This window comes from Rhincodon typus, chromosome 4, assembly GCF_021869965.1.
Source record: "Rhincodon typus isolate 14 chromosome 4, sRhiTyp1.1, whole genome shotgun sequence".
NCBI lineage: Eukaryota > Metazoa > Chordata > Chondrichthyes > Orectolobiformes > Rhincodontidae > Rhincodon > Rhincodon typus.
The window spans coordinates 74,342,983-74,369,366 of record NC_063335.1 but is presented as its reverse complement, the minus strand read 5'-3'; the positions used below and the strand labels follow the sequence as shown (position 1 = coordinate 74,369,366).

The following is a 26,384-nucleotide window of genomic DNA, read 5'->3' as shown; positions in this document are numbered from 1 at the left end:
TCTTGGGGCCTGGGATGGGGGTGAGGGGGGAGGGGGGAGGTGTAGGGGCAGGTGTAGCACTTCCTACAGTTACAGGGAAAAGTGCCGGGTGTGGTGGGGCTGGAGGGAAGTGTAGAGCGGACAAGGGAGTCTCGGAGAGAGTGGTCCGTCAGGAAAGCAGATAAGGGTGGGGAGGGAAAAATGTCTTTGGGTGGTGGGGTCGGATTGCAGATGGCGGAAGTATCGGAGGATGATGCATTGAATCCGGAGATTGGTGGGGTGGTACGTGAGGATGAGGGGGATTCTGTTTTAGTTGTTATTGCGGGGACGGGGTGAGAGGGATGAGTTGCGGGAAATGCAGGAGACACGGTCGAGGGCGTTCTTGACCACTGAGGGGCGGAAAAACGAAGACGAGGACATCTGAGATGTTCGGGAGTGGAATGCCTCATCCTGGGAACAGATGCCGCAAAGACGAAGGAATTGGGAATAGGGGATGGCATTTTTGCAGGAAGGTGGGTGGGAGGAGGTGTATTCTAGGTAGCTGCGGGAGTCGGTGGGCTTGAAATGGTTATCGGTTTCCAGGTGGTTGCCAGAGATGGAAACAGAGAGGTCCAGGAAGGAAAGAAAGATATCAGAGATGGTCCAGGTGAACTTAAGGTTGGGGTAGAAGGTGTTGGTGAAGTGGATGAACTGTGCTCCATCCCCACCTCTTTGACCTGTCTGTCTCCTCTCCACCTATCTTCTCCTCTATCCATCTTCTATCCGCCTCCCCCTCTCTCCCTATTTATATCAGAACTCCCTTCCCCTTCCCCATTTCTGAAGAAGGGTGTAGGCCCGAAACGTCAGCTTTCCTGCTCCTCTGATGCTGCTTGGCCTGCTGTTTTCATCCAGCTTTACACCTTGTTATCTCAGATTCTCCAGCATCTGCAGTTCCTACTATCTTTTAAAAATAAATGCAAAGTACTGCAGATGCTGGGGTTAGAAAATAAAATCAGTGAAAAAACACAGAAGGTGCATATGGAGAGAGAAACAGTTAAATTTCTGAAGAAGTCAGATTGGATTCGAAATGCTGTTTCTTGCTCCACAGGTGCCAGACTCACGTTTGTCAAGCATTTTGTTTCCTTTCATAATGGGAAATGGAATAAATTGTTACTTTCTCAATATACTTTTATAAAGAAGCCTCCACAATTTGGGTGTGAAGATATTATGACACAAACACCTGAACAGAATTGTTACAGGACAGGGGGAGCCTATTCATTCCCTCATGTCTCTGCCTAGTTCTGTGAAGAGCAATTCATCTAATGTCATTTTTGTATTTATTCAAAAAACAGATGGAAAGTTAACCTGCATTCCTGATTGTTCCTACTGTCTGTGCAAGGAGAAAATACCCAAATCACTGTTCAGCCTCTGACTACAACTCTCTAGACCCCTCATACACCACCCCTATTGGCCCATTCTTAAGTTTACAGAATGAAGCCCGTACAAGCAACAGACCGTAACCCTACTGGATTACATATAGATCAAGTCACAGAAGAAGCCATGCCAGTGTTTGGTGAACTATTTTCTAGTAAGAGCCCATTTTAACTCAGCATCACCTTCTCAACTGCAGTTAGGGTTGGCAACAAATGTTGACCTTGCCAGCAATTATAAATGTATTTTTCAAAAGGTCTCATATCACAGTAATATTAAATATCACATCTTTTATTATAATGCATATATGAAAAATGAATTTTCATAGTATTTCATAAAAATATCTTATGTACTCATGTAGATTTCAGCCAAACTCTCCATTGTCCCCAGTGACAGAAGACTCAGTGAAACCCTATTCCTCATACCACCATACATCATAACCAGCCATTCTTCACATTCTCAAACTCAGCAGCCAATCTCCCCAACTCACTCAGCAATTCTTCTTCCCAACCAACCTCTTCCACCTATTCATACAGCAGCCATTCTAATGGGACGAATGCTAGCATCTGGGTTCTGGATCCCGTGAATGGGGACAACATTTTTTTGGCAATGACCTAGCAGGATCAAAAGTAGTAGCAAAACCAAATCCTTCTCCAAGAAGCCTGTTGATTCCAAGAAGACTGAACAATGGAAGAAAGGACCAGGCATTTTACTTGATTCTGTATTCACACAGAGTATGGCCAGACAAGCTCAGCCAATGAAGGTTGAGAAGATCATCCACACAGAAGACACTCTGGTATGGTTATCTGAAACATTTCTTGGAAACTTAGAAGATCCAAGTAATAAACAGAACTTTCTTTATAGGAATCTAATAAGCTGAGGCACCTAAAAAATACTAGCTCAGACTGCTCACACCGGTGGCAACTAGGTCTGGGATTAAGGCTGATTAGTGGTTCCTTTAGCCCTCCTACAGGTGTCACTGCAGATGAAGACTTCCTAGGCATTTTTTTTAAAATGACCATCTCCTTCTGGCTTCTGTTGTGTTTGAAGCAGCACCAGCCTAGCAGAGTCAGAAAAATACTGAGGGCGAAGCTCCTTGAGCCAAAAGTCAGAAATCCATGAAATGGTGGAAATTTCTCTTTGCTGCCTACGCAGCCACGTTGTACCATTTTGCAGTAAATTAAATTTGAGATTATAGATTTTTCTGCAGAAATCTGAAGTATACCCTAACTAGCATTATTTCAAACATATTTTGGGCACAAATTGCTGATTTCACCCAATGTACAAATAGTTGGTATCGTATTTAGAAAAACGACTTTTAACTGGAGGATGACCATTGACACTCCATTGAAATAGGTATGCTGGAATCCAATTAAAACTGTTTATTAGCATATTTCTGGTTTTCTGTACTCTACAGTTAAATTAACAAATTAGAGGCAAGATTCAATTACCTTTAAACCAACTTATTGTAAAATGTACAGAAGAAAGTAAAACTGCTGAAACAACTTATCTGCTTTTTAGTTTGTAGTTTTAAATGGTTGTAGTAGATTTAATCTTAATTTGTGAATGGGTGCTTGCAGGACCTTGCAAATGGGAACATATTTATGTTTACTCCAGTTCATTGAAGTATATTTACCTGAATCTTCAATGCCTCAATATGATTGTTGTAAACATGAGCATCACCCAATGTATGTATAAAATCACCAGGCTGAAAAAAGAGCAAATAATCATTAGGAAACTGACTGGTATTCATCACTACAGTTTATCTATTCTAAGGAATACCGTTACATTTGCCAAACCATACAAAGTGTATTTAAATTGGTTATAGAATAAAGAGTGTCAGTGGTCAGAATGACCACCATTTTTTTTTAAATTGATCAGGAAATTGCATTATGAATCAATGATAAAGCCTTATGAGTATACCATTAGAAAGCAAATAATAGCAGCTAATGGAGCACATGCGCATAAAATTAAACATGGAAATCTAGAGGTTTCTAAGAGCCATATCCTTCTTTTCTATATGGTGCAGAGATGCAGTGCTTGCTGATACACACGGCATTGAGATGACTGTTAAGATTTGAAGTTGTTGTACTTAACCCCTCGTTCCCCATTTAAAACCCACGAGTAAAGGGCTATTAAATAACATACACGATAATTAATGAGCAAAAATGTGTTTTCCTTTCAGAAGGAAGTGTTGGGCATTTTCTAAATAATTTTTTCCCCATTCGTTTGCCCTTTTTTCTTTTCTCTCTCCCTAATTCTGTTATTTCCCAAACTTTATTTCACTTTCAAATCTCATTTATATTGCTTTAGACTCTGTCTCACAGATTTCTTCAATCTTGCCCAGCTTTCAGCCATCACACATCTGTCACAAGCACTGCACTGGATAAGACGCTACATTTGAGGAAATCTCCACCAACAAGCCCTTAAACGTCAATGGGCAGCTCTGCCACGAAACACAAAATCCAGATTGCATCAACATCTACCCTGTTTCCAATAGTAAACCATGCCAAATTTTCCACTGCGTTAATTCCATCCATGCTTTAATTCACGTTACCACTTGACTTAGCTGATAGGACACCCTTGAAAGTCAGAAGGAAGGGTTTAAAAAAAAACAAAGAATTGAGACTATTATCATTAAAGAGTATTGCACAGTTCCAGACATTGTCTTTTGGATGAGATATTAAGCGTACAGTGGCCTAGGTGACAAAGTTTCAAGTGTTTTTTTCTTTGAATAGAGCAGAGTTCTGCTAGTACAATGTGTTCCATAATTTCTTCAATCAACACCACCAGGCAAACCTATTAACCGGTCACTTATTTAATTTGCTATTTGCATGGCATCAGATATATATTTGCTTACATAATAATGATTACATTTCAAAAGATGCAAATGCTTCAAGTTCAAAGTACCTTCAGTTCTGTGATGTGTGCAATCATGTACGTCAGCAATGAGTAGCTGGCTATATTGAATGGGACACCAAGGCCCATATCTCCTGATCGTTGATACTGCTGACAGGATAACTCTCCATTACACACATAGAACTGACATAAAGCATGACAGGGAGGCAGAGCCATATGAGGAACATCTACAGAATTAATCAAAAAATAATCCAAGTTAGTTAAAGCAAAACAACACTGGGATTTGCTTTGTAACACTGATAATAAAGTAGAACATATATTCACAGAAATTAATTTTGAGCACCAGATACTAGTTTGAAGTCTTCTAATAAATTCCATCTGGCTATGCTGTTCGGTTTCCAGCTTGCTTGACTAAATTACACGTCAGGTTCACTAGCTGAGTCAAATTCTAAGAATAAACTTCAGTTTACCATTATAATAATAATTGTATACAGTAACCAAACTATTAAGAAAAATCAACTAAGGGGACCCAGTAAATATGGACCATATTAATCTATTATTTCTAACAGGAGATGTATCTCCCACACTTTAGAATTTTCTTACATCATTAAGCCAATTTCAACTGATTTACAAACATGTTGCCAGGGTTCGAGGGTTTGAGCTATAGGGAGATGCCGAATAGGCTGCAGTTGTTTTCCATGAAGTGTCAAAGGCTAAGGGGTGATCTTACAGGAGTTTATAAAGTCATGAGGGGCATGGATAGGGTGAATAGCCAAGGTCTTTTCCACAGGGTAGGAAAGTCCAAAACTGGAGGTTTTAAATCTTTCCCCTCTCAACTGTTTTATGTTGAGAGGGGAAAAATTTAAAAGGGACCCGAGGGGCAACTTTTCCAAACAGAGGGTGATGTGTGTATGGAATGAGCTGCCAGAGGAAATGGTGGAGGCTGATACAATCACAACATTTAAAAGGCATCTGAATGGGTATATGAATAGGAAGGGTTGAGAGGGATATGGGCCAAATGGGAGTAGATTAATTTAGAATATCTGGTCAGCGTGGACGAGTTGGTCCAATGGTTCTGTTTCCATGCTGTACAACTCTACGACTCTGTAGGCTGCAACTGCCTTTGCTTCAGTCAGCTAGTCAGCACCTGTTCACAGTAAACTGTTGAGTTTGGGAACCAGGAAGCTATACATTTAACAGGGGTTTGAATGAGGTGGGGCATAAAGGAGAAACATTGCAATCAAAGTTTATCTATCCCTACCAGACAGCCAAATATGTGTACCTCACTACATTGCAATCAAGAGTGCGAACCCTAATCAACTTCCCTGCCCTAAATGACAGGACACAGAGTTCAATAATATTATTTGCAGGACCAGTAAGGAAATCAATAATTCTTTCTTAATTTTGCTTACTTATAATCAAAATATATTTATTACATATTATATTAATTATTTTGACCAATTGCAACTACTGTAGACATTTAGTACTTTAGTCCCATACAACATTGTTTAGCCACACTTAAGAGAAATGCACGAGATTTTGAACAGAATGAATGTAACAACATGCTGGAGACCCCTTGTTAGATCAAATCCATTTCACAGACTTTGTGAAATTTGACTTGGTATTCAACCCCACACACCCAGAATATTAGCCTGGGTCTCTGGAATGATAATCCAGTGACATTACTACTGTGCCACCACCACCCTTTTGACTTCTCAGCTTGTGACTTTGTTTCTTACCTTTAGGGTTCCAAGCACACATAATGATTCTGCGATCCTCTGGGTTGTTTCTAATGGTGTCAATTACATTCTGGAGTTGATCGACTCCTTGACCAGAGTAATCTACAATCATAAAGTAAGCAAATGAGAAAAAAGTGTCCTAAAGTATTTAGTCCACCATTTAAATTAGTTTTCAACCATCACAGAATCATAGAATCCCTGCATTGTGGAAACAGGCCCTTCAGCCCAACAAGTCCACACCGAGCCTCAGAGCATCCCACCCAGACCCATCCCCCTATAACCCACCTAATCTACACATCCCTGAGCACTATGGGCAATTTAGCATGTCCAACCCACCTAGCCTGCACACCTGTGGATTGTGGGAGGAAACCGGAGCACCCAGAGGAAACCCACACAGACGCAGGGAGAATGTGAGGAGTTTGCACAGACAGCAGCCAGAGGTCCCTGGTGCTGTGAGGCAGCAGTGCTAACCACTGACTTGACTATTTCTTCCAATGGAAATACCAATATCCTAGTAACCTAAAATAAACAGAGATGTGGTACAGCACGGTAATCTTTCCTAACCTGCATGCATGTCCTTGTATTCAGCCCCAAAGTGCCTCCACTGGAAGCCATAAACAGGCCCCAAATCGCCCTCCTCTCGGTTTGAAAATCCATGCTTGTCCAGAAAGTCTCGTGATCCATTGGCATCCCAAATTCTAACTCCCTTTTCTGACAACTCCTTAGAATTTGTGGAGCCCTGAAATAAAATTGAAGATAAAGATTGCCAAACATTACTCTAGAAAGTAATAATGCAAAGTAAACATCAGAAGCATTGAACAGACTGTTTGTCTTCACTGTAAAATAGCATCTGAGAAATACATGTAAATCAAGAGGTCAAATGGAGGGTAGAAGCTAAAGTAATTATAATCACCAAGGAACAGGTACTGAGAACTTAAAACTGAAGGCTGACAAGTTCCCAAAACCTGACGGACTTATTCTAGAATCTTAAAACCAATTTACGTTGGAGGAAGTAAACACGTTAGTTGTAATTTTGAGAAGCTGCAGGACTAAAGAAGTTGGATACCCTTGGCACAGATTCTTTGAAAAATTTCTTCACTGGATATATGACATCGGCCAGTATTTATTGCCCATCCCTAAATGACCACAGGTGGCTGTGATGAGCTGTCTCCTTGAACCACTGCAGTTCAGGTAGCATCACGAGATCCTTCTTTACCAGTGACAGTTAGGCCAGGCACATGAGTCATAACAACTTACACCACACAATGACCAGTCACAACAATGAGACTTTGTACTACGCATTGACAATATTGCTGTGTGATTCAAAAGCAGAAATTGCTGGAAAGACTCAGGAGGTCTGGCAGCATCTGGAACTTCTGAGGAAAGGGTCACTGGATACCAAAGATTAACTCTGCTTTCTCTCCACAGATGCTGCCAGACGTTCCGAGTGTTTCCAGCAATTTCTGTTCTTGTTTCTGATTTTCCAACATCTGCAGTTCTTTTGTGTTTTTTCTTTAATATTGTCAATGTACTTGATGTTTAGGCCGTGCCAAACTTCATCAGTCATTTTGAAGCTGTGCAGATAGGAACGCCCATCGAAACCTCCAAAGAACCCTCCCCTGGCTCATTCTGTAAATAATCATATAGGATTTTGTTTTATTTTGGATGACCAATTTAAAAAGGCAGCTGGTCTTTGCAGGTGTTTAATTATGCTGCTTTTTGGCACAACTAACTCTGCCAACAACTAACACAAAACATTGTGAACTCTGATTTTAGTAATGATACAACTGTTGCCACTATCATTTGACTGCTTCAGCCACCTCTTACGTCCACTTCTCATTTTCCAGCATCAAGACATTTAAAAACAGTCCAATTTAATTGCGGGGCTAACAGTTTGCCTTGGTTTCTGTAAGAAGGCTCATTTCCACCACTTGCTGTGTGATTCTGGCTAATGTTTAAAATAGCCCAAGTAGCATAGATTCAGACGTCTTCCCTCCCACTGTGTCAACCACTTTTTCCAAATAAAAATCTGACTTCTTCAAGTTTTCAGTGGAACCTGATCAGCATCATCAACAGATGACTGATGCAGGATGACCCACATCATAAAACTGAAATAACGGAAAATAAAAGGTCCTTTTTAAAAAAAAAAAAAAATAATGTTAAATGAGAACTACCTGTCTTGAAATTTCTTTTCTCCCCCCTTACTGAATGATAAATCCAAGGTTAAGAAAGCATCTTGACTTTTTCATCCCCACACTTGGGCATCAGTTTGCTGACTCAACTGTGAGACTATAGGTTCTCTCCTACCGTCTATTGCCTGGTTTTTATTCAGGGCATGTCTAATTCTACCTTGCATATTACCACAACTGGCAATTCTTGTCCTTTTGGCTGTTGATCATTTCACCTTCCCAACCTTTCCACTCTTCTGCCACTGTCCCAGATTTGATTCATTTCAGGTTTTGGAGTAGATTTGACTCATGCTCGGGAGAAGCCTACAGCTTTTCTCTGTGGCTTTTAATACTCCAGGGTCCATGGAGGCACTGCCTTCTTGGGAGCAGCAATGCTAACTACTCCGTCCTACTTCTTTTACATTCCCATTGAGCATACCACCTGTTTTGAAATCTCAACCTCCTTCCTGTCCCACTCATTGCTGACTTTGTCATCTTCTGTCAATGGACCGGCTTACGTTGTCATTTTCTGCATCCTTAACATCCATGAGTTAATTGCGAATGATTACACTGATTTCATAATCTTGACAAATCTGACCAAGGGGTGATGGCACCTTCCCTTTTGTCAAAATCTTCCACCATTCACCCTGTCCAAATTGTTAGTTAACACTTCTTCGTACTTTATTCCTCTGGCAATATTTACCCCTTTCAGGATCTGGCCTTATTCCAAAGCAGTCTTGGCATCATATAAAATTCTAAATCTTTCATTTCAACTAAGTCACATGCAAGTTTCTTACCAGGTAAGTTCATTGATATTATTCCCCTTGCATTTTATATCAAATAATTTCTGGTTCTCATCGATTTCAACTTTCATTACAACTCATCCTTTCTTCTCTGAATTCACTGTCCTCAGTTTTTCTTGAAGTTTCTCCTTCACATGAATGCTCAAATTTATAGTCACGTGTGTGTACATACACAGTCCTTTTTAACTTGTGAATAATTCAATTTAGAGTAAATCAAAATTGCAGTCTAACATTGTCCTTTTATCTTGTTTATCAGCAAATACAACTAAACGGTGATGTCAGCATATTTTTGAAGTTGAGGCTTAATTGGCTTTAACTTTGGGAAGAAGCAATCTTATAGTTGGATACATGTGGTATAATTAAGAGAAACCAGAAAAGTTAGATCGCATTGGCATATGCTAGAGAGGGAGCTAGGAGGTTTGACGGCAAAGACTGGGGTAACAAGAGCAAAAGATGAATTAGGAGTGCTAAAGGAATGTGACAGGGATTAAGAGTCTATTTTTGATCAAATCTCTAAGGAAGTCCAGAGAGGTAAAATTAAGTTGTAAACATTCTAGCATAAGCTCATCTATAGTGTCCACATGTGCCATACAGCTGAATAAAAAAAAAGTATGGAGTCTAAGGAACAAGTTACAAAGGGACATTCACAATTTACACATTCAGTTAAGATGGGAGACAGAAGCATGTAATGAGGCTTGCTAAGAGGAAAGTATCAGAATAGCTGGGCCTACAAACATAAAATGCAAGGACTGAGGGAGAGAAAGAAGATCTAAGGGAATGACCTAGAATTTTGTTGGAAGATGATCTGGAGTTCTCCTAACTGAGGGAAGAACAAAGATTGTTACTAATGAAGATGACCAAAAATAGCAAAACATCACAGACAAACGCTCCTCCACTTCAAAACCACTGCCTCGCTTCTCAATTCCACAGGTCAGCTTCAGAATTAATAAAGCATTCTCATCTGTTAATGGTCATAGATTTCCTTTCTTTGAGTAGTGTTTTGTATCAAAACTGCTACTACTTAAACTTAGACTTTCTGAAAATTGCTTACAAATGGTAAACTACCTATATAAGGTAACCGTGATCACGATAGAGTTGTGAGTAACTCGAGTAGCAAAAAGTTAGACTAAATATATTCAAGGATTATATCCATGAAAGATTGATGAAAATCAGTTCATTCGGATATCATTGCCAGCCTGGAGCTTGTGGTTGAAATGTTGGGCAATACCTGCATTGGCATCTGTAGACAAATGTTGCTTTTATTAGTAGAATCAGGAAGCAGATGAAGGTCTCTTTCTCTTGGTGGTTCTGACAGCAGGATATCAAAACTGCCTGGAAGCCTTTTTAAGTAGATCATAGGATTTCTGGGCACCTTCCTCTATTCTCTTCGTGTGTCAGAGAAACCAAAAACCAACTCTCAAACACTTAGCTCAACAGAGAACCATGGCCTAGAACTGCTTCCTGTGGTTTCTGCACAAAATAACCCTTCCTGCTAGACATTTTTATAGTTCAAAATGGCTGCTATCTCAAACAGTTAATTATGTTTCCGTATCAGGTTAACTCAGGTGTAGAAAATGTTCTAATCTATCATTTTTTTAAGCGAAGGCAATTAACCTTTTAAACTGTTTTGGCCATTATGACTCTTACTCTTTCAAATGTGTGTTATGGACTACAACAAACCCCCTCAAAACATTAACATTTTCTTATTTTAAAAGGTAAATGTAAGGCGTGTGCTCCAGATGCAATTCAATTGGTCAAACTACTCAATGTTGAGCAAACCACAATTTTTACACTAGTTAAAGTACAAAATAAAAAGAAAAGAATTGTCTTAACTAACTCTATAGAAATGCGTGACAAGATAACATTAATTACTAATTAACTGTTCCAATGTAGTAGCATCCCATAAACACACCTTTGGCAAAGGCAAGTTCAGTAAAATAGATTGTCTCACATAAATTCTAGCAGCAGGAAAAGAATCCCAGCTTTTAGCTGTAACAGAGTAGAATGAGAGCTTCCAAGTCCAGCTTCAGGACCCCAGCAACTACTGCTGAAGACACAAACTAAAAAAAATTCCTGGTTCTATGGAGCTTGACCCCACCCATTCAGGCTGCTTCTATTGTTCCAACTTTAAAAACAAAACCCAATGCATCACAAGCTGTTTACTTCTTTGGCTTTGGAGCAAACTGCTCGGTCACCTGTCTCAAACTTTCTTCACAAAAAAAGGACAAAATAACCTCTTAAAGAGATAGTATCATCACAGCTCCTCCCTTAAAAAAAGAACCTTCAATATACCATTTTTAAAAACCTTTAGTCTTACGCTATTAATACATAACAATAAATATACAATACATTGACTCTATAATCATGCAAACATTCACTAATACAGTCCATTTCAGTTCAGTTTTCTCCCCACCGTCAAATGCTTGATCTTCCTTCAAAGTCATGACAATGTGTTGGCAATTATGTTCTCTCATCCTGCCATGTGCATAATTTTCAAACTGAATGGCTACAATATTAAGCTCCATCTAAACAATCTAGAATTTTTACCATTAGTTTTTCCAAAAACTTTTAAGGGGTTGTGATCAGCATATACAATTGTCTCCGACACATTACTAGCAATATAGAAGTCCATAGAATCCCTACAGTGTAGAAACAGGCCATTCGGCCCAACAAGCCCACTCTGACCCTCCAAAAGTCATCCCACCCCCAGACCCATCACTCTACCCTTTCCCTGTAACTCTATATTTCCCATGGCTAACACACGTAACCTACATATCCCTGAACACTATGGGCAATTTAGCATTGCTAATCACCCAACTTGCACATCTTTGCACTGTGGGAGGAAACTGGAGCACCCGCCAGAAATCCATGCAGAAAAAAAGACAGAAAGTACAAAGTTCACATAGATAATTGCCCGAGGGTGGAATTGAACACTGGTTCCTGCTGCTGGGAGGCAGTGTTAACTACTGTGCCACCGTGCCACCTAATACAATTGTTGAAATGTTGTAACACCAACATCAAACTCAAGGCCTCCTTCTCAATCATGGAATATTTCTGTTGATGATTATTCAATTTTCTGGAAAAGTACCCAATAGGTTCTTTTATCTTCTACTCATCTTCTTGCAAGTGTCCAGCACCAACACCCACATCAGTCACATAGATAGTCCCCTTGAATGGCTTTGCATAATTAGGTGTGGCTAACACTGGGGCAGTGGTTAACACAGCTTTCAGGCTGTTAAATGCCTCCTGGCATTCATCTGTCCATTGAAATTTTCTGCACTACTTCAACCAGTCAGTCAGTGGAGCAACCACATTGCTAAAGTTCAGTACAAACTTCTGATAACAACCACTCAGTCCCAGGGATCATAGTATGGGAAATTCCCCAATAACCTTTGTTTTCACATCCCACAGGGGGCATGGCCCAGGAACGTAACTTGGGCTTTTGAAAACTCAGTCTTAGCCAGGTTTATCACCATGCCCACCTCCCAAAGTCAATCGAACAATTCCAATAGATGCTACAAATCTTCCTTCCAAGTGTGACTAAAAATCACCAGTTTGGCGACGTCCACCACACAACTGGATAATCTCGAAAGAACTTCATTGGTTAGTCTTTAAAATGTGGCCAGTGCATTTTTCATGCCAAATGGAAAGACTTTAAACTGGTATAGTCCACTCAGTGTCACAAAAGCCAAAATTGTCTTCGCACTTTCAGATAAAGGAACCTGCCAGTATCCTCCGATTAGGTCCAACTCAGAAATATATGTTGCTTGTCCCACCTTTTCAATACGGTCTTCCAAACGTGAACAGGAAATGAATCAGACTTTGTAACTGCACTGACTTTGCGATAATCCATACTTTATCGTTGGGTACCATCTGATTTTGGCACTGTTACTAAGAGCAAGCTCCATTTGCTGCAACTCACTTCAATTATATTGTCTTTGCGCATGCGTTCAATCTCTTTTTGAACCTGTGCCAACTTGAAGGGTAGGTCTATAAGGATGTTGCTTAATTGGAACAGCATTTCCTATAACTGCATCATTCTTAATTAGATAAGTACTTCTCAGCTTATTTCCACGTCTCTCCATGTGATTGGAATAATGACCTGAAAGAGATTCGATTTTCCTCTGGAAGGTAAACAAGTAATCTCAAAATTTAGGGTAGAACTTCCTCATTGTCTAATTTAATTCAAGGAACGTTCAATTCAGAAACATCTGAACTTGGTTCTTCACTTTGTGTTGTAACCAGTAACACATTCTCCCTTTGTTTTCCTTCCCTATCAAAATGCTTTTTGAGCATATTCACATGATAAACTCAGATTTCTTTCTGGCATTCTTATCAAATAATTCACCTCAATTCCCTTTTGATTTGATAAGGCCCACTAAATCTCACCTTTTGAAGGTTCACCTACCACTGGGAGTAACACTAAGGCTTTATCGCCACAGTCATAATTACGAATTTTTGATCTCTTGTCTGCTTCCTGTTTCATCATGTGCTATGCTACTTTCAAATGCTGTCTAGTCAATTCCCCTGCCCTATTTAATCTTGCCCTAAAATTTGACACACAGTCCAAATAAGTGGTCTGTGAACTCTGACTTACCAATTTCTCTTTAATTAATTTCAGTGGTCCTTTCACCCCATGCTAAAAAAAACAAATTCATATGGACTGAATTTAGTTGATTTATTGGATGCACACCTAATTGCAAGAAGTACTAATGGAATTCCTTTATCCCAATTGTCTGGATAGTCTGGATTATAAACCCTCAACATAGTCTTTAAAGTTTGATGCCACCCTTCCAATGTTCCCTGCGATTCTGGATAGTATGCAGTGGATTTGAAATGTTTTATTCCTAAGCCATCCATAACTTCCTTAAATAACTTTGACGTAAAATTTGACTCTTGATCTGATTGTATTTCTATGGGTAATCCGTCTCTAATCTTAAAAATACCAACTCTTCTAAAATCCCTTTAGCCATGATACTGCGTAATGGAATGGCTGCTGGAAATTTAGTAGATAAATCTATTATGGTCAACAAATACGGATTCCCACTGTTTATTTTTGGTAGGGGTCCTACACAATTAAGGCTCCTGCAAAAGTTCCTCAAATGTGGAAATGGATATCAAGGGTGCGAGTTTTATCACTGCCTGAGGTTTTCCAATTACTGGCAGGTGTTATATGTTCAGCAAAATTCAACCACATCTTTATGCAATCCACGCCAATAAAAATGTTTTTTTGTATTTTGGCTTGAATTGTCTTTATTCCCAAATGACCTCCTACTGGTAATTCACGTACTACCCGCAACACCACTTTCCTAATAACCCACTGGTGGTATAATTTGATGAACTTCTGCCCATTTCTCACTACCTGGGTATGTGATGGCTTCCATTTCCTCATCAAGACTTCATTTTTAAGATACTAACATTCTGGGATACACTCATTCTTTTTCTGTGTACGATTTTTGATACAACTGCTTTAGTTTTTCATCTTTCTATTGTAATTCAGATAATCTCTCCGAACTAAAAATATGCACTTTGTCCTCCACCTGTTCTTGCTTTTTTCTCAACCATTTGATCAAACATAGTCTCTGATAATTGAACTTCAATTTCCTGATCTTTATTCTTTGATTTCTCCTCTGCTTCAACCTTGTTAGCATGCACTCAAGAAATATTCCAGGATATACTTATTGTTACCCCTCAGTTGCCTGACTTTCCACTGGCCTTTCAATCACAGTTAGGCATCATTCCCAAATGTGATACAGTTATATCATTATCAACAATAAACTATATGTCTGGAACCGATAATTTCTCTATTACTTCTACCACCACTTCACTAGGCTCTCCAACCTTGCCTTATATACTGCTCTTCTCACCATGAATTCTACATATTATCACTTTTTCTGGCAACATTCCTTCTCAATTACATATCTCCTTGTCTGTCACCAAAGATTAATTTGCTCCCAAGTCTCTTAAAATCTTAATTTCTGTACCTACTCCTCCTGCCATTCATGAGCGAGTAAACCATACCCACGCAAGTAAATTCTTTAGAGAGATGTGGCACTTTCTTCTCAACCAGCCCCTGACCAGGTTGTACATTCTGGTGCAGTCTTTTCACTTCCACTGTGATTTCCTTTACTACCTCAACAAAACTCACTGGCTCATCTTATTTTCCCATATCTGTCCCCCTAGTGTTTTTTTTTTCCCTAAACCACCCACACTGACTTCATGTGGCCTACTTTATGACAGTAAAAACACACGAGCTTTTTTTACTTACCTTTCCCTCTCGTGGGTCTCCTTTATAGCCTATGGTAAACTCTTTACTATCTTCAATGAGAGCTCCTTTTCCCTTACCACTTGAGGATTTCTGTTTCTCCTTAATTTCTATCCCTCATATATTGAAATTGATGTCAGAAGCCAAAATTTGATTTATGAACCAACTCAATCATCTACCATTTCCGCTGCTAATCTTGCAAGATTTCTCACTACTTCAGCAAGTAAATGTTTGAACTCCTCCAAAATAATTGTCTCTTTAACAGCGCCATATGTTTGACCTATTTTCAACGCCTTTATCCACCTATCAAAATTACATTGTTTGATCCTTTCAAACTATGTATGTTTGACTAGTTCCCTTCTTAAATTCTTTAAGCTGTAGGCTTCTGGTACTAGCTCATATGTACTTAAGATGGCTACTTTCACCTCATCATGCTCCCCAGGTACCTTCTCTGATAGTGATGCAAATACCTCACTAGCTCTACCTACCAACTTTGTTTGGATCGACAATACCCAATGGTCAACGGCCATTTCAATCATTTAGTCACTTTCTCAAATTAAATGAAAAAGGCTTCCTCATCTTTCTTGAGCTTAGGCAATGCTTGGAGATATTTAAACAGATTTAAACAGGCCTTTGGCTACAATGGGATTATTCATTCAGCATCCTCGTCACTATTCCTAACTTTCATTTCTACCACCACCATTTAAGTCAACTGAATTTTCAGTTCCAACGTCAAGTTCAAAAACTCTTTCTCCCTCTCTTCTGCTAGGGCCATCCTTTCCTTTTTTTCCCCCCTCTGCTTTTAATCATAATTCAAACTGTTTCATTTCCCTTTTCTCTTCCTTTTTGTTCTGCCAGGGCTATTCTTACTTTCTTTTTGTCCCTTGCCATTGCCTCCAATTCAAGGAGCTTCATGTACCATTACTAAAATTCAATGATTCTGATTGCATTTACAATTCCCAGGAACACAGAAGTATTGCTGCAATTATATCCCCTTTCCTCACAGACATAGGCAACTCCAACTTATTTGCCAATTCCAAAAGCTTTACCTTTCTCACTTTCTGTAAAACACCTGAAGTGTCTTCTTCCACCCCCAGTAAACTCTTAGCAACTGACAGCCATTTTTACATAAGGGACAACCTATTTAAAACAACCAAATGCAACACCCAAAATAAAAAACAAGTCAACACTCACATCACTCACTGCCTTTCAGTCCAATAATCCTAAACTCAAACTGGAGTTAGACATTTCAATCCTGACAAGAGCCCCCAATTTGCTATGGACCAGACCAAATCTCTTCTTAATATATTTTGAAGATAGTCAAGACCCGGACTTTTTCTTATTTTAAAAAAGGTAAGAGTAAGGCTTTACATTCCAAATGCAATTCAATTGGTGAAACTATTGACGTTAAGTAAAACATTTTTATACTACAATTAAAATACAGACAAAATAAAAATCCGAGAACTGGCTTAACTGTAACTCTACCAAAATTCTTTACAAAATATTAACTACTACTAATTAACTGTGCCAATATAGTAACATCACAAACACATCCTTGGCATAGGTAAATTCAGAAAAATAGAATGTTTCACCTGCAATTCTAGCAGCAAGAACAGAACCCCTAGTTTTTAACTGTAACAGAGAGAGGAAATGCAGTTTTCACATCCAGCTTCAAGACCCCAGCAGCAACTGCTACTGGAAAACTGAAACTCAGAAACAAAACCCTAATTCTGTGGAGGCTTGACCTCAACATTTTAAAATAAAAAGGCCTCACAAGCTGCTTATTGGTTTTGCAGCAGACTGCTCACCACCTGTCTCAATCTTTATTCATTTGAAAACAAAAAAGCCAAAATACACCTCTTAAAGTCACAGTATCGTCACATTTGTCACACCTCCAGGGAAGATTGTTAAATGAGTTTCTATTTACACTTGTGGAAGTGATCATTGATAATCAATGGTTTCTTGTGATCCTTTTGGAGATGAGTAGACACATTTCTCCACCTGGATTATCGTAATTGAATCCACAAAGTCAGGAGACTTTTAAAGCCATGTTTAAAAACACCCTTGTTTCCATTTTTAAAACAAATTTCATTTGTTTGAAGATATATAATATTATAACCACATGCTTGTGGCATGACTGATTTTTGCCTTAATCCACAGCTCTCCCCCACTCCACTTCTTTTCACTGTTACTGGAGGGAACAAAAAGACAATTATAACTGCATTCAAATTCCCAATCATCTTGCATTTGGCTCTTCTCATCTAGACACTTCTGCAGCCATTGATTAGTTGACAAAAATCATTTTAACCCCCATCTATGTCTTAGACTCCAATAAAACCACTACACTTTTTGACACACATCTCTGCTCCCTTGAGTCCAAAAGTGGAAGACTTGAACATCTATGGCAAACAACTCTTAATTCATTGCCTGACTGGCTGGATCATTTGGAATACTATTATGAGACCTTGTCCACATCTGTTAAAGCTCTTAAATTGCAAGATCAACTTTAAAAGGAAAATATAGCCTCTAGCTTATTTTCCTCACTGCAAACTGGCTTCTTATAACCATTCTCCCTGTCTTATGATCATCTCCAAAAATTTACGTAGAGTGCATAGACTTGTCAGCAACAGGGAGACCTACCACTGGAGCTATTTCTGCCATTTCCCTCCTTAGCCCTTAGTCTCATCCAATGTTCCCACTGAGCTCCAGAACACCAACAATGTATGCATGCTTGAAAGCACCATGCAGGCTGTATTAAGTACCATTCCAGTTTGCAACACATCAATTTAAAAGCTTCAAAAATGCTTCTATAGCAAAGTCCTGCCAATTGTCTAGATTTCTCTTCCATTGAACTTTTGAGGCATATGCATTATTCCAATTCTGTCTCCTGCACATCCTAAAGTTAAAATTCATTCACCATTGGAATGTCGAAGTCTCTGTCTCCTCTCCTTTAAGATGCATTTTCTTCCACCAGGCTTTGGAATTTTCGTCCTCAAACCTTATGGTTTTGGAACACATTTTCTTTGTAAAAGCAGCCTTGAAATGTCTAATTACTTTAAAATGGTTCTTATACAAAATATTGTTTTGTTCTATCCATTGCTTGCATATGACAGTTTTGTAAAGAATTTTCAGATACAGCTATACAACAATAAAAACACTTAGGACATCAAAAGCAATCTGTGATGCAAAACATGCATGATCATAATTTTGATATCTAAGCAAACTGTCACAAGATGACTGTGTACTCATCTGGTTATTGCTGCAGCATTTTAGGAATTTCAGTAAACTGCATTCACATTAGAGTTTTGTGTACCTTGATAAACCACAACAGCTCTTCAACAATTCCTTTCCAGAACACTCGTTTTGTAGTGAGGAGGGGAAAAGAATCTAAAACACAAAAGTTAATAACTTTGTTAATGGCATGCAGAATAATTTAACTTTGTACTTAATAAATTCCTGTGTTGAGTTGAAGCAGCAAAGGTGCTTCCTGTACTACTTGCTGATCGCCAAATGGCTTCTAGGCTAATTTACTGGTTTAATTACTGCAACTTTCCACAATTAAAAGTGAGAAGGAAAACTAAGTGCACTTAGGGACAGGGGCATACCTTTTTTTTCTAGGCATTACGGCCAACAAAAATGCAAACTTTTAATTAGCAGCATATTTTAAGATTGCTTTTTAAATGCAGTTCATCTGACACAAGCACATCTAGTGTTGTTAGGAAGGAATGCCAGCTCTAGGACTGTGCACTAGAAGTAGACAAACCATAATTTCAATCATTATATATCAATTCAATACCAGTGGCACCATTTTCAACCTGAACACATTGGCTAACACCCTTCTTCTAAACCTCATACAAGCGGCCATGCGTTCAGCAGCAGGAACTGCAAAGACACTATTTATAGGATCATAATTAGGTTGTTTAGTTAATGTTTGATTTTTACATTTTATTAAACAAGTCCATAACTGTATGGCGGTTTACATTTTCTACAGATGGCTCAGATTGTGGGTTGCTGCATCTCGGGGATTAGGTGAACAAGACCAATGTTGAGTTACAGACAGACAGGGTCAAGTTGCTCAGAGGCCCACCACACACCAGAGCTGCAACTTGCAGTCTTGGACTTTTGAGCACTGTACTTTGCCCGACACCCTCTTGGCTAACTACACCAGCTTCATCCAGCCCGCACCCCTGCCATCCAACATGTCCCAGTCTGATCAGCGCAGTGTTCTGACCCCTCCTCTGCCAGCAGATACCTCACTGGTGGAGGAACCTGTTCCAGAGCAGCATCACAGTTACGACAACCACCACTCCCTCACACTGGAGCGCTCTCTCTCTAAGGTCACTATATCCAAACGGACAATTCATGGAAGGTCACCTGAGGGCATGACCACTCTAAACAGAAACTGCACGTCATAATTGAGGCCATGCACCTGTTGAAAGTAGAACGTCAGGCTTTCTAGGTTTGAGGGATTTATAAACGTACTGACCTTGATTGCTCCTAAGGTCTTTGAACTTTACACAGCACTACATTCGGATCCTCATTGCTGCACTTCTGGCATTGATTACCATAGTTATCTGCACCATGGTCCCACATCACTCCTGACAGTTTGTCTGGAAGGCCTAGAAAGGTTTGTCTGGACAGATTATCTCTTGTACTTTGCACCATCATGACAAATGGAGAAGTGGCAGAAATTATTCATGTCTATGCTTTTCCATGCTGCTCTATCATCCTTTTTTTATTTTGCACTCTCTCTCTCTCCCCTAAAACAATGTCCTGATTGACTGGATTGTGTTTTTCTACCCCCCCTCACTTCCCTGCCCCACCTTCCCCAAGTTCCAGTTCAACAGGAAACTCTATGTTAACTTAAAAATGATATGTACTGAGCAATATTCAACTTCACATAAATAAGTATAAGTATGAGATTAGGACAGAACTTTCATATGGCTCACTACTTGTATCATTTGCCAAAGGTTCATGGCTTCAAGCTCCACTCTGGAGACTTGACTTAACTTGACCGACAATCCAACTTACAAACGTAAAGCAACTGCACCTCAAAATGCAATCATTCAGATGAGATATAAAAGAGGTCCCACTTTTGTTCTCAGGTGGATTTAAAATAGGGTAGCATTTCCTGAACCAAAACCAAGGATAACAGGGTCAAAGGACTGCATTTACATCCACAAACACATATTTAGCCATGCTTAGACTTGTATTGACACCAGTCTCATTGAATGAGACAGATGTGCCAATCCGGTTTACCAAGTTGAGAAAGAGGCCATTTCATGCATCAACAGAGTCTAACGATGACCATCAAACCGTTGGTAATTGTCAGAAAAACACATCGGGTTCGTTAATGTCCTTTAAGGAAGGAAATCTGCCATCCTTACCCGGTATGGCCTACATGTGACTTCAGACCCAAAGCAATGTGATTGATTCTCAACTGCTCTGAGCGATAAATACTGACCTGGCCAGCAAGTCCACACCCAGCACATGAATATTAAGAAAACCCTCGACCTGACATGCATGTGAGGCTCACAATATGAGAACTGCCATTCTGGCTAACATTCAAACCAGCTGTTCCTTTAGTCACACCATTTTTTCCTCTCTCTTCTCTTCCCCCCACCCCCATAAACATTTCGATGATTACAGAATTGTTTTGGCGCAAACCACATTGCTTCGTCCTGCGAAAGAGTAGCGAATCTGTCAGCCAGCTGACCCTGTGTGTTCATTGCCTAAGGGAATGAAGGAGGTAAATTCAAACCTGGCATCCAAAAGGGAATTGGATCAATGTCTGAAAAGTAATCAAATGGCAGGGCATTGGTACTGAGTCAAATGCTTTTGCGGAGAGCCGACATAGACAGGACGGGCCGAAGAGTCTCCTTCTGGGTTGTAGCCATTCGGTGATTGTCTAAGGCTGAACCGTTTGGTTCGAATTCAACCAAGGGTTTACACGAATTACAAGTGGGACAAGTTGCGCTAATTCGAATAAATTGGCAGTTGACACATTCAGGTTAAAATTTCACGAACTCTAAAGGGACCTTGATATTAATTCCAGCGTTGCTCGAAAGGCGGGAAACATATCAACACTTCAGCAGCCGTTTACACTATTGTGGAACATTTCGCAGTTGCATTTCCCGAAATGCAGCGTTAACGAAATACACTTTAGAACTTTCTGCCGGAAGCGATATCGAAGACGGCGAGATTAATCGCCGCGATAGAAATACTGGAGTTGTCTCAAATTGTTTTCTTAATTGGCGCCACGTTTCCACTTTGGATCAGGACTCGCTCTCCGTAAATACCGTTTTCATGAAGGAAAGACCGCGGTGCCCAGGCCAGTATTCCCCAGCTGTTCACTCACCCCTCAGACTGTACCGAGACTGTAGCCCGAACACGGACAAGGTGCCTGTCCCGGTGCGATCATTCTTCTGGGAGCCTGTTTCCAGAATGTTCTGGATGTGCTGCAGGTACTGGTATTCCTCACTCTGCCCTCGCTCCATCACTATTCACGCGCCCAACCACCTCTTTTCTTCACTCACTTGTTCATTCACAAAGCCGCTCGCGGGAACCTCAGCCCGCGCGCGCCCTCGCTCCCCACTGTTTACTCGCCTGTGTGACGTCTCATCCAATCGGCCGCCGGCTTTGCCACGGACGTGAAGCGGGTGCTCTATGTTCCATTCTCGGTGTATTATTTTTAACAAGGTCTTTCATTTGTCAAAACGCTTTACAGTTCTTCATCATAAGACCATTCACCCATTCCAAGAACTAGTCTGGTAAATCTTATCTGAGCAGCTTCCAAGTATTTACATTCCTACTGTACACAGTACTCCACACCAAGTGATCAGTATAACTTCTCCACGTTCATCTTTAGTTTTCCTCACAATAAATGATAACGTCCTTTTCACTTTGCTAATTATTTGCTGTTCATACATGCTACCTGTTTGCAATTCACACATTAGGACGCCCATATCCCTCTACATCTTAGAACTCAAAAATTTCTTTTCTTCCTCCTGTCAAAATGAACAATTTCACATTTCCCCCATTGGACTCCATTTGCCAGATCTTCACTCAGTCACTTAAACTAACTGTATATTCTTGTAGCCTTCTTGTGCCCTCTTCACAATTTTCATTTTCTACCTACCTTTGTGTCATCAGCAAATTTGGCAACCATACCTTTTGTCCCTTCACTCAATTATAAAGTGTTATACCTGCAATTGCATGGGAAGATGCCGTACACTGGTGCGTGGAGGAAGTGATGAACCAGGGAACCTGAAAGGAACCAGTGTCGCCTCTAATTTTCTTTCATGCTGTGCGTGCCTCCAAGGCAATAACTTCTGAAATTGGAAGTCAATGTTGCAATCAGTGGGTTGCCACCAATTTTCTTGAGCAGGACCTTGGAACGGCTACGCAGCTAAGGGGGAACAGTCCCTGGAGAATGTAGATAGGAGGGAGATTGTTTGGTAGTAATGTACTTCCGGAGGTGGCAAAAATGATATAGGATGATCCTTTGACTATTGAGACTGGTGGTGTGGAAAATGAGGACAAGGGAACCATATCGTTTTCTGAGAGAGGGGAAGGGACGAGGGCAGAAATGGAGGAAATGTCTGACAAGTTGAGGGCGAGGAATCTTCAGTTGAAGAAAAGCCAGATCACATCAGAGGTACCCGAATGGAAGATGCCATAATCAAAACAGTACTACAGAGAGAGAGAAACTGGGTGAATGTAATGGAATCCTTACAGGAAGCAGAGTGTGAGGAGGTATAATTGAGGCAACTATAAGAATTCATAAAGGATATTGGTGGACAGTCTATCCCCAGAAATGAAAACTGAGATCAAGGAAGGGAAAGGAACAGTCAGAGAGGAAACACGTAAAGAATGGAAATTGGAAGCAAAATTAATTGATTGAATTTTTCTAATTCCAGACAAGAGTGGGAAGCCCTCTCACCAATGACCTCGTTGATATATTGGAGAAGGAGTTGTCGGTTGGGGCCCAGGTAGCATTGAAACAAGAAGTGTTCCACATACCCCACAAGACAGGCCATGCACATACCCATATAACTTTGACTTGATGAAAGTGAGATATATTAAATGAAAGTTTTTCAAAGTGGGAACAAGATCAATCAGGTGAAGGAGGCTGGTAGTGGAGGCCTCTTTCAAGCAAAAAACAGTTAAGATTTCATTTATTAATCTTGTGTTGTTATAAAAGACCAGGTTTAGTTTAAGAATGTGCTCTGAAAACATTCAATGAACTCCTCCTCATCTGGGTTACTGTTGTGCAGCATGTAACTTTTACATTCTATACGAGGAGTTAAAATCTCCCAAAATTATCACCAGGCCTTTCTTTCAAGTGCCCATTTTCCACCCTATCATGTGGTTACTGTTGGGGGGCCTGAACACAACTCTCACAAGTGAATTCGTGCATTTCTCATTTGTCGTATCTCCCAAACTGCTTCCACAGCCTAGTTTCCTGAACTTAGATCATCCCTCTGTATTGTGTGATACTGCTATTAACTCCACTATCTGAAGATCCACCTCAACATTGTGGGCTGATGTCATCACGCATACTAGGCTGGTGTCATGTGCACGGATGGATATTGACAACCAACTTGAATTGTATTGAGGCTGACTGATATTACAGGGGCCATCTGCACACGTCCAGCTGCCATTTAGCATTGGGAATACCTACCCTGTAACAGCTACTATTGTCTATGCCTGCAAGTTCTGATAGCCTTATAAACTGCTCCCAAACACTTAAATCTCTTCATTTCAGACTCTCTTTTGTACCCATTGGAAAGAGTCAAGACAGTTGGTCAGCAGTCCTGATTGCCTTTTATCAGAGGGTATGGGCACTGTCAGTCCAGGGCCTTGGACATGGTAAGTAAGCTACTCGGGGCAGTTAGAGTAAGGATCGTCTCTTTGAGTGCGAAGGTACTGAATGTCAGGCAGCCCACCAACTGTCTTGACTCTTTCTGCCTTATTTGGGGCTGTTTTCCTCCTGGAATGAAAAAGGCAAATATTAAGGAGATGAAAGTGGATGGCACAGCTGTTACTGTTGGTGGAGGTGGGCAAGCATCCTGAATGGGTGAGTAGGCAGTGCAGAGGGCATGGTGTCAGGGTTTGGAGTGGGTAACAACAAATGAGGAAGATGGTGCAGGCGGTTAGTGAGAGTGGTAGGGCATGAGCCTTTGTGGGAAATAAGTACAGTAACAAAAATACAGTGAGTGTGAGGTATCAGACGGTGGCACTTAGCCTGGCAGAGCTGCTTCCTGCACTGCAGGGCATTCCTCCAAACAACTGAGACTGACTGACCCAAATGCCCAGCTCAGCCCAAGCTGGCATGTTTTGGTATCTGTGGAAAGAGGACATCCTGTTTCTGCACCACCCTGTTCACCAGGACCTTCAGATCCCGCCAACAGTGTTACCCAACGTCCCCCTGCCTGCCATATCTGGGGCAAATGTTAGAGACCGTGCAGGGCAGCCCCAGACTGACAGTGTTTATCCAGATGTACATTGGCCTTTCAAAGATGGCATGGACACCAGGGATGCTGGTCTACTCAGGCATATTCCCGCAGTGGTGAGTTGTACAAGGTAGAGTGAGTGGTAGAATGGGGCTAGAATTGGACAAGCAGGGCATTGTGAGGGGGCTGGGTAGGAAGTTAATGAGATAGGTTTGATAAGGTCTAGTACAAAAAATCCACTAGGCCTCGTAAGAGGAACCCTCCACTAAACTAAACAGATACTATTGGAAAAAAAACATAAGATCCAGCACCATGCGTCTGATTTGAGTCAGAAACAGAAAATCTGGCACAAATTAGAAGATTTGGGCTGTTATCTTTTTACAAATTAAATTTTATTGCAGAGACTGCCATCTAATGGAGTAAAAGCAGAATTTGAAGAAATTGCTCAGAAACAGTAAGAAGTGCAGACATTGGAGTCAGAGATAATACGGTGTGGAGTTGGAGGAACACAGCAGGCCCAGCAGCATCAGAGGAGCAGGAAAGTTGACATTTCGGGTCAGGACCCTTCTTCAGAAATGGGGGAGGGGGAAGGGACCTCAGAAATAAATAGGGAGGAGGGGTGAGGCTGGGGAAGGTAGGTGGGTTGGTGATAGGTGAGTGCAGGTAGGGGTGGTGGGGATTGGTCAGTGAGGTGGGAGCAGCGGTTAGGTGGGAGAGAAGATGGATGGGTTGTGTTAGGTCAAGGAGGTGGGGATGCAGAGGGGGGTTGGTCATGGAATGAAGGTGGGGTTGGGGAGATTTTGAAATTGGTAAAATCCACATTTAGGCCATCGGGCTGTAGGCTCCCAAGGTGAAATATGAGGTGCTGCTCCTCCAGTTTCCAGGTGGTGTCATTGTGACATTGGAAGAGGCCCAGGATGGACATGTCACCCAGGGAGTGGGAGAGGGAGGTGAAATGGTTCGCGACCAGAAGAACGTTTGTCGCGAACAGAGTGCAGGTGCTCTACAAAGCAGTCTCTGAGCCTCCGCTTGGTCTCATCGATGTAGAGGAGGCCACATCGGGAGCAGCGGATGCAATAGACCACATTGACGGATGTGCAGGTGAACCTCTGTCTGATGTGGAAGGTTTGTTTGGTGCCTTGGATGGAAGTGAGGTGGGGAGGTTTAGGGGCAGGTGTAGCACTTCCTGCGGTTGCAGGGAAAGGTGCCGGGAGTGGTGGGCCTAGTGGGGAGTGTGGAGTGGATGAGGAAGTCACGGAGAGAGCAGTCCCTACGAAAGACAGATAGGGGCAGGGTGGGAAATATATCTTTGGTGTGGGGTCAAATTGTAAGTGGCGGAGAATGATACGTTGGATACGGAGGTTAGTGGGGTGATATGTGAGGATGGGGGGGATTCAGTCTTTGTTTTTGTTGGGGGGAGGGGATGCGGGATGAGGGCAGAGGTGCGGGAAACACAAGAGATGGGGTCGAGAGCATTTTCGAACACCGAAGGGGGGAAGTTGCAGTCCTTGAAATAAGAGGACATCTGGGAAGTTTGGGAGTGGAGCGCCCCATCTTGGGGGCGGAAGCGGAGGAATTGGGAGTAGGGGATCGCATTCTTGCAGGAAGGTGGGTGAGAGGAGGTGTAGTCTAGGTAGCTGTGGGAGTCGTGGGCTTGAAATAGATGTCAGTTTTGGAGATCGAGACAGAGGTTCAGGAAGGAGAGG

General features: G+C 41.0%; 1 protein-coding gene across 1 annotated transcript; it reads right to left on the bottom strand.

Moving 5' to 3' along the window:
• Positions 1-3,007: 3,007 nt before the first annotated feature.
• Positions 3,008-21,840, bottom strand: tyms (thymidylate synthetase). The gene is made up of 6 exons (XM_048596136.1): positions 21,582-21,840; positions 18,537-18,610; positions 6,552-6,726; positions 5,988-6,089; positions 4,300-4,475; positions 3,008-3,097 (listed from the first exon to the last, which is right to left on the bottom strand). The coding sequence occupies exons 1-6, from the start codon at positions 21,718-21,720 to the stop codon at positions 3,008-3,010; spliced, it is 756 nt and encodes a 251-aa protein (XP_048452093.1). The 5' UTR covers positions 21,721-21,840.
• Between the last annotated feature and the right edge of the window lie 4,544 nt (positions 21,841-26,384).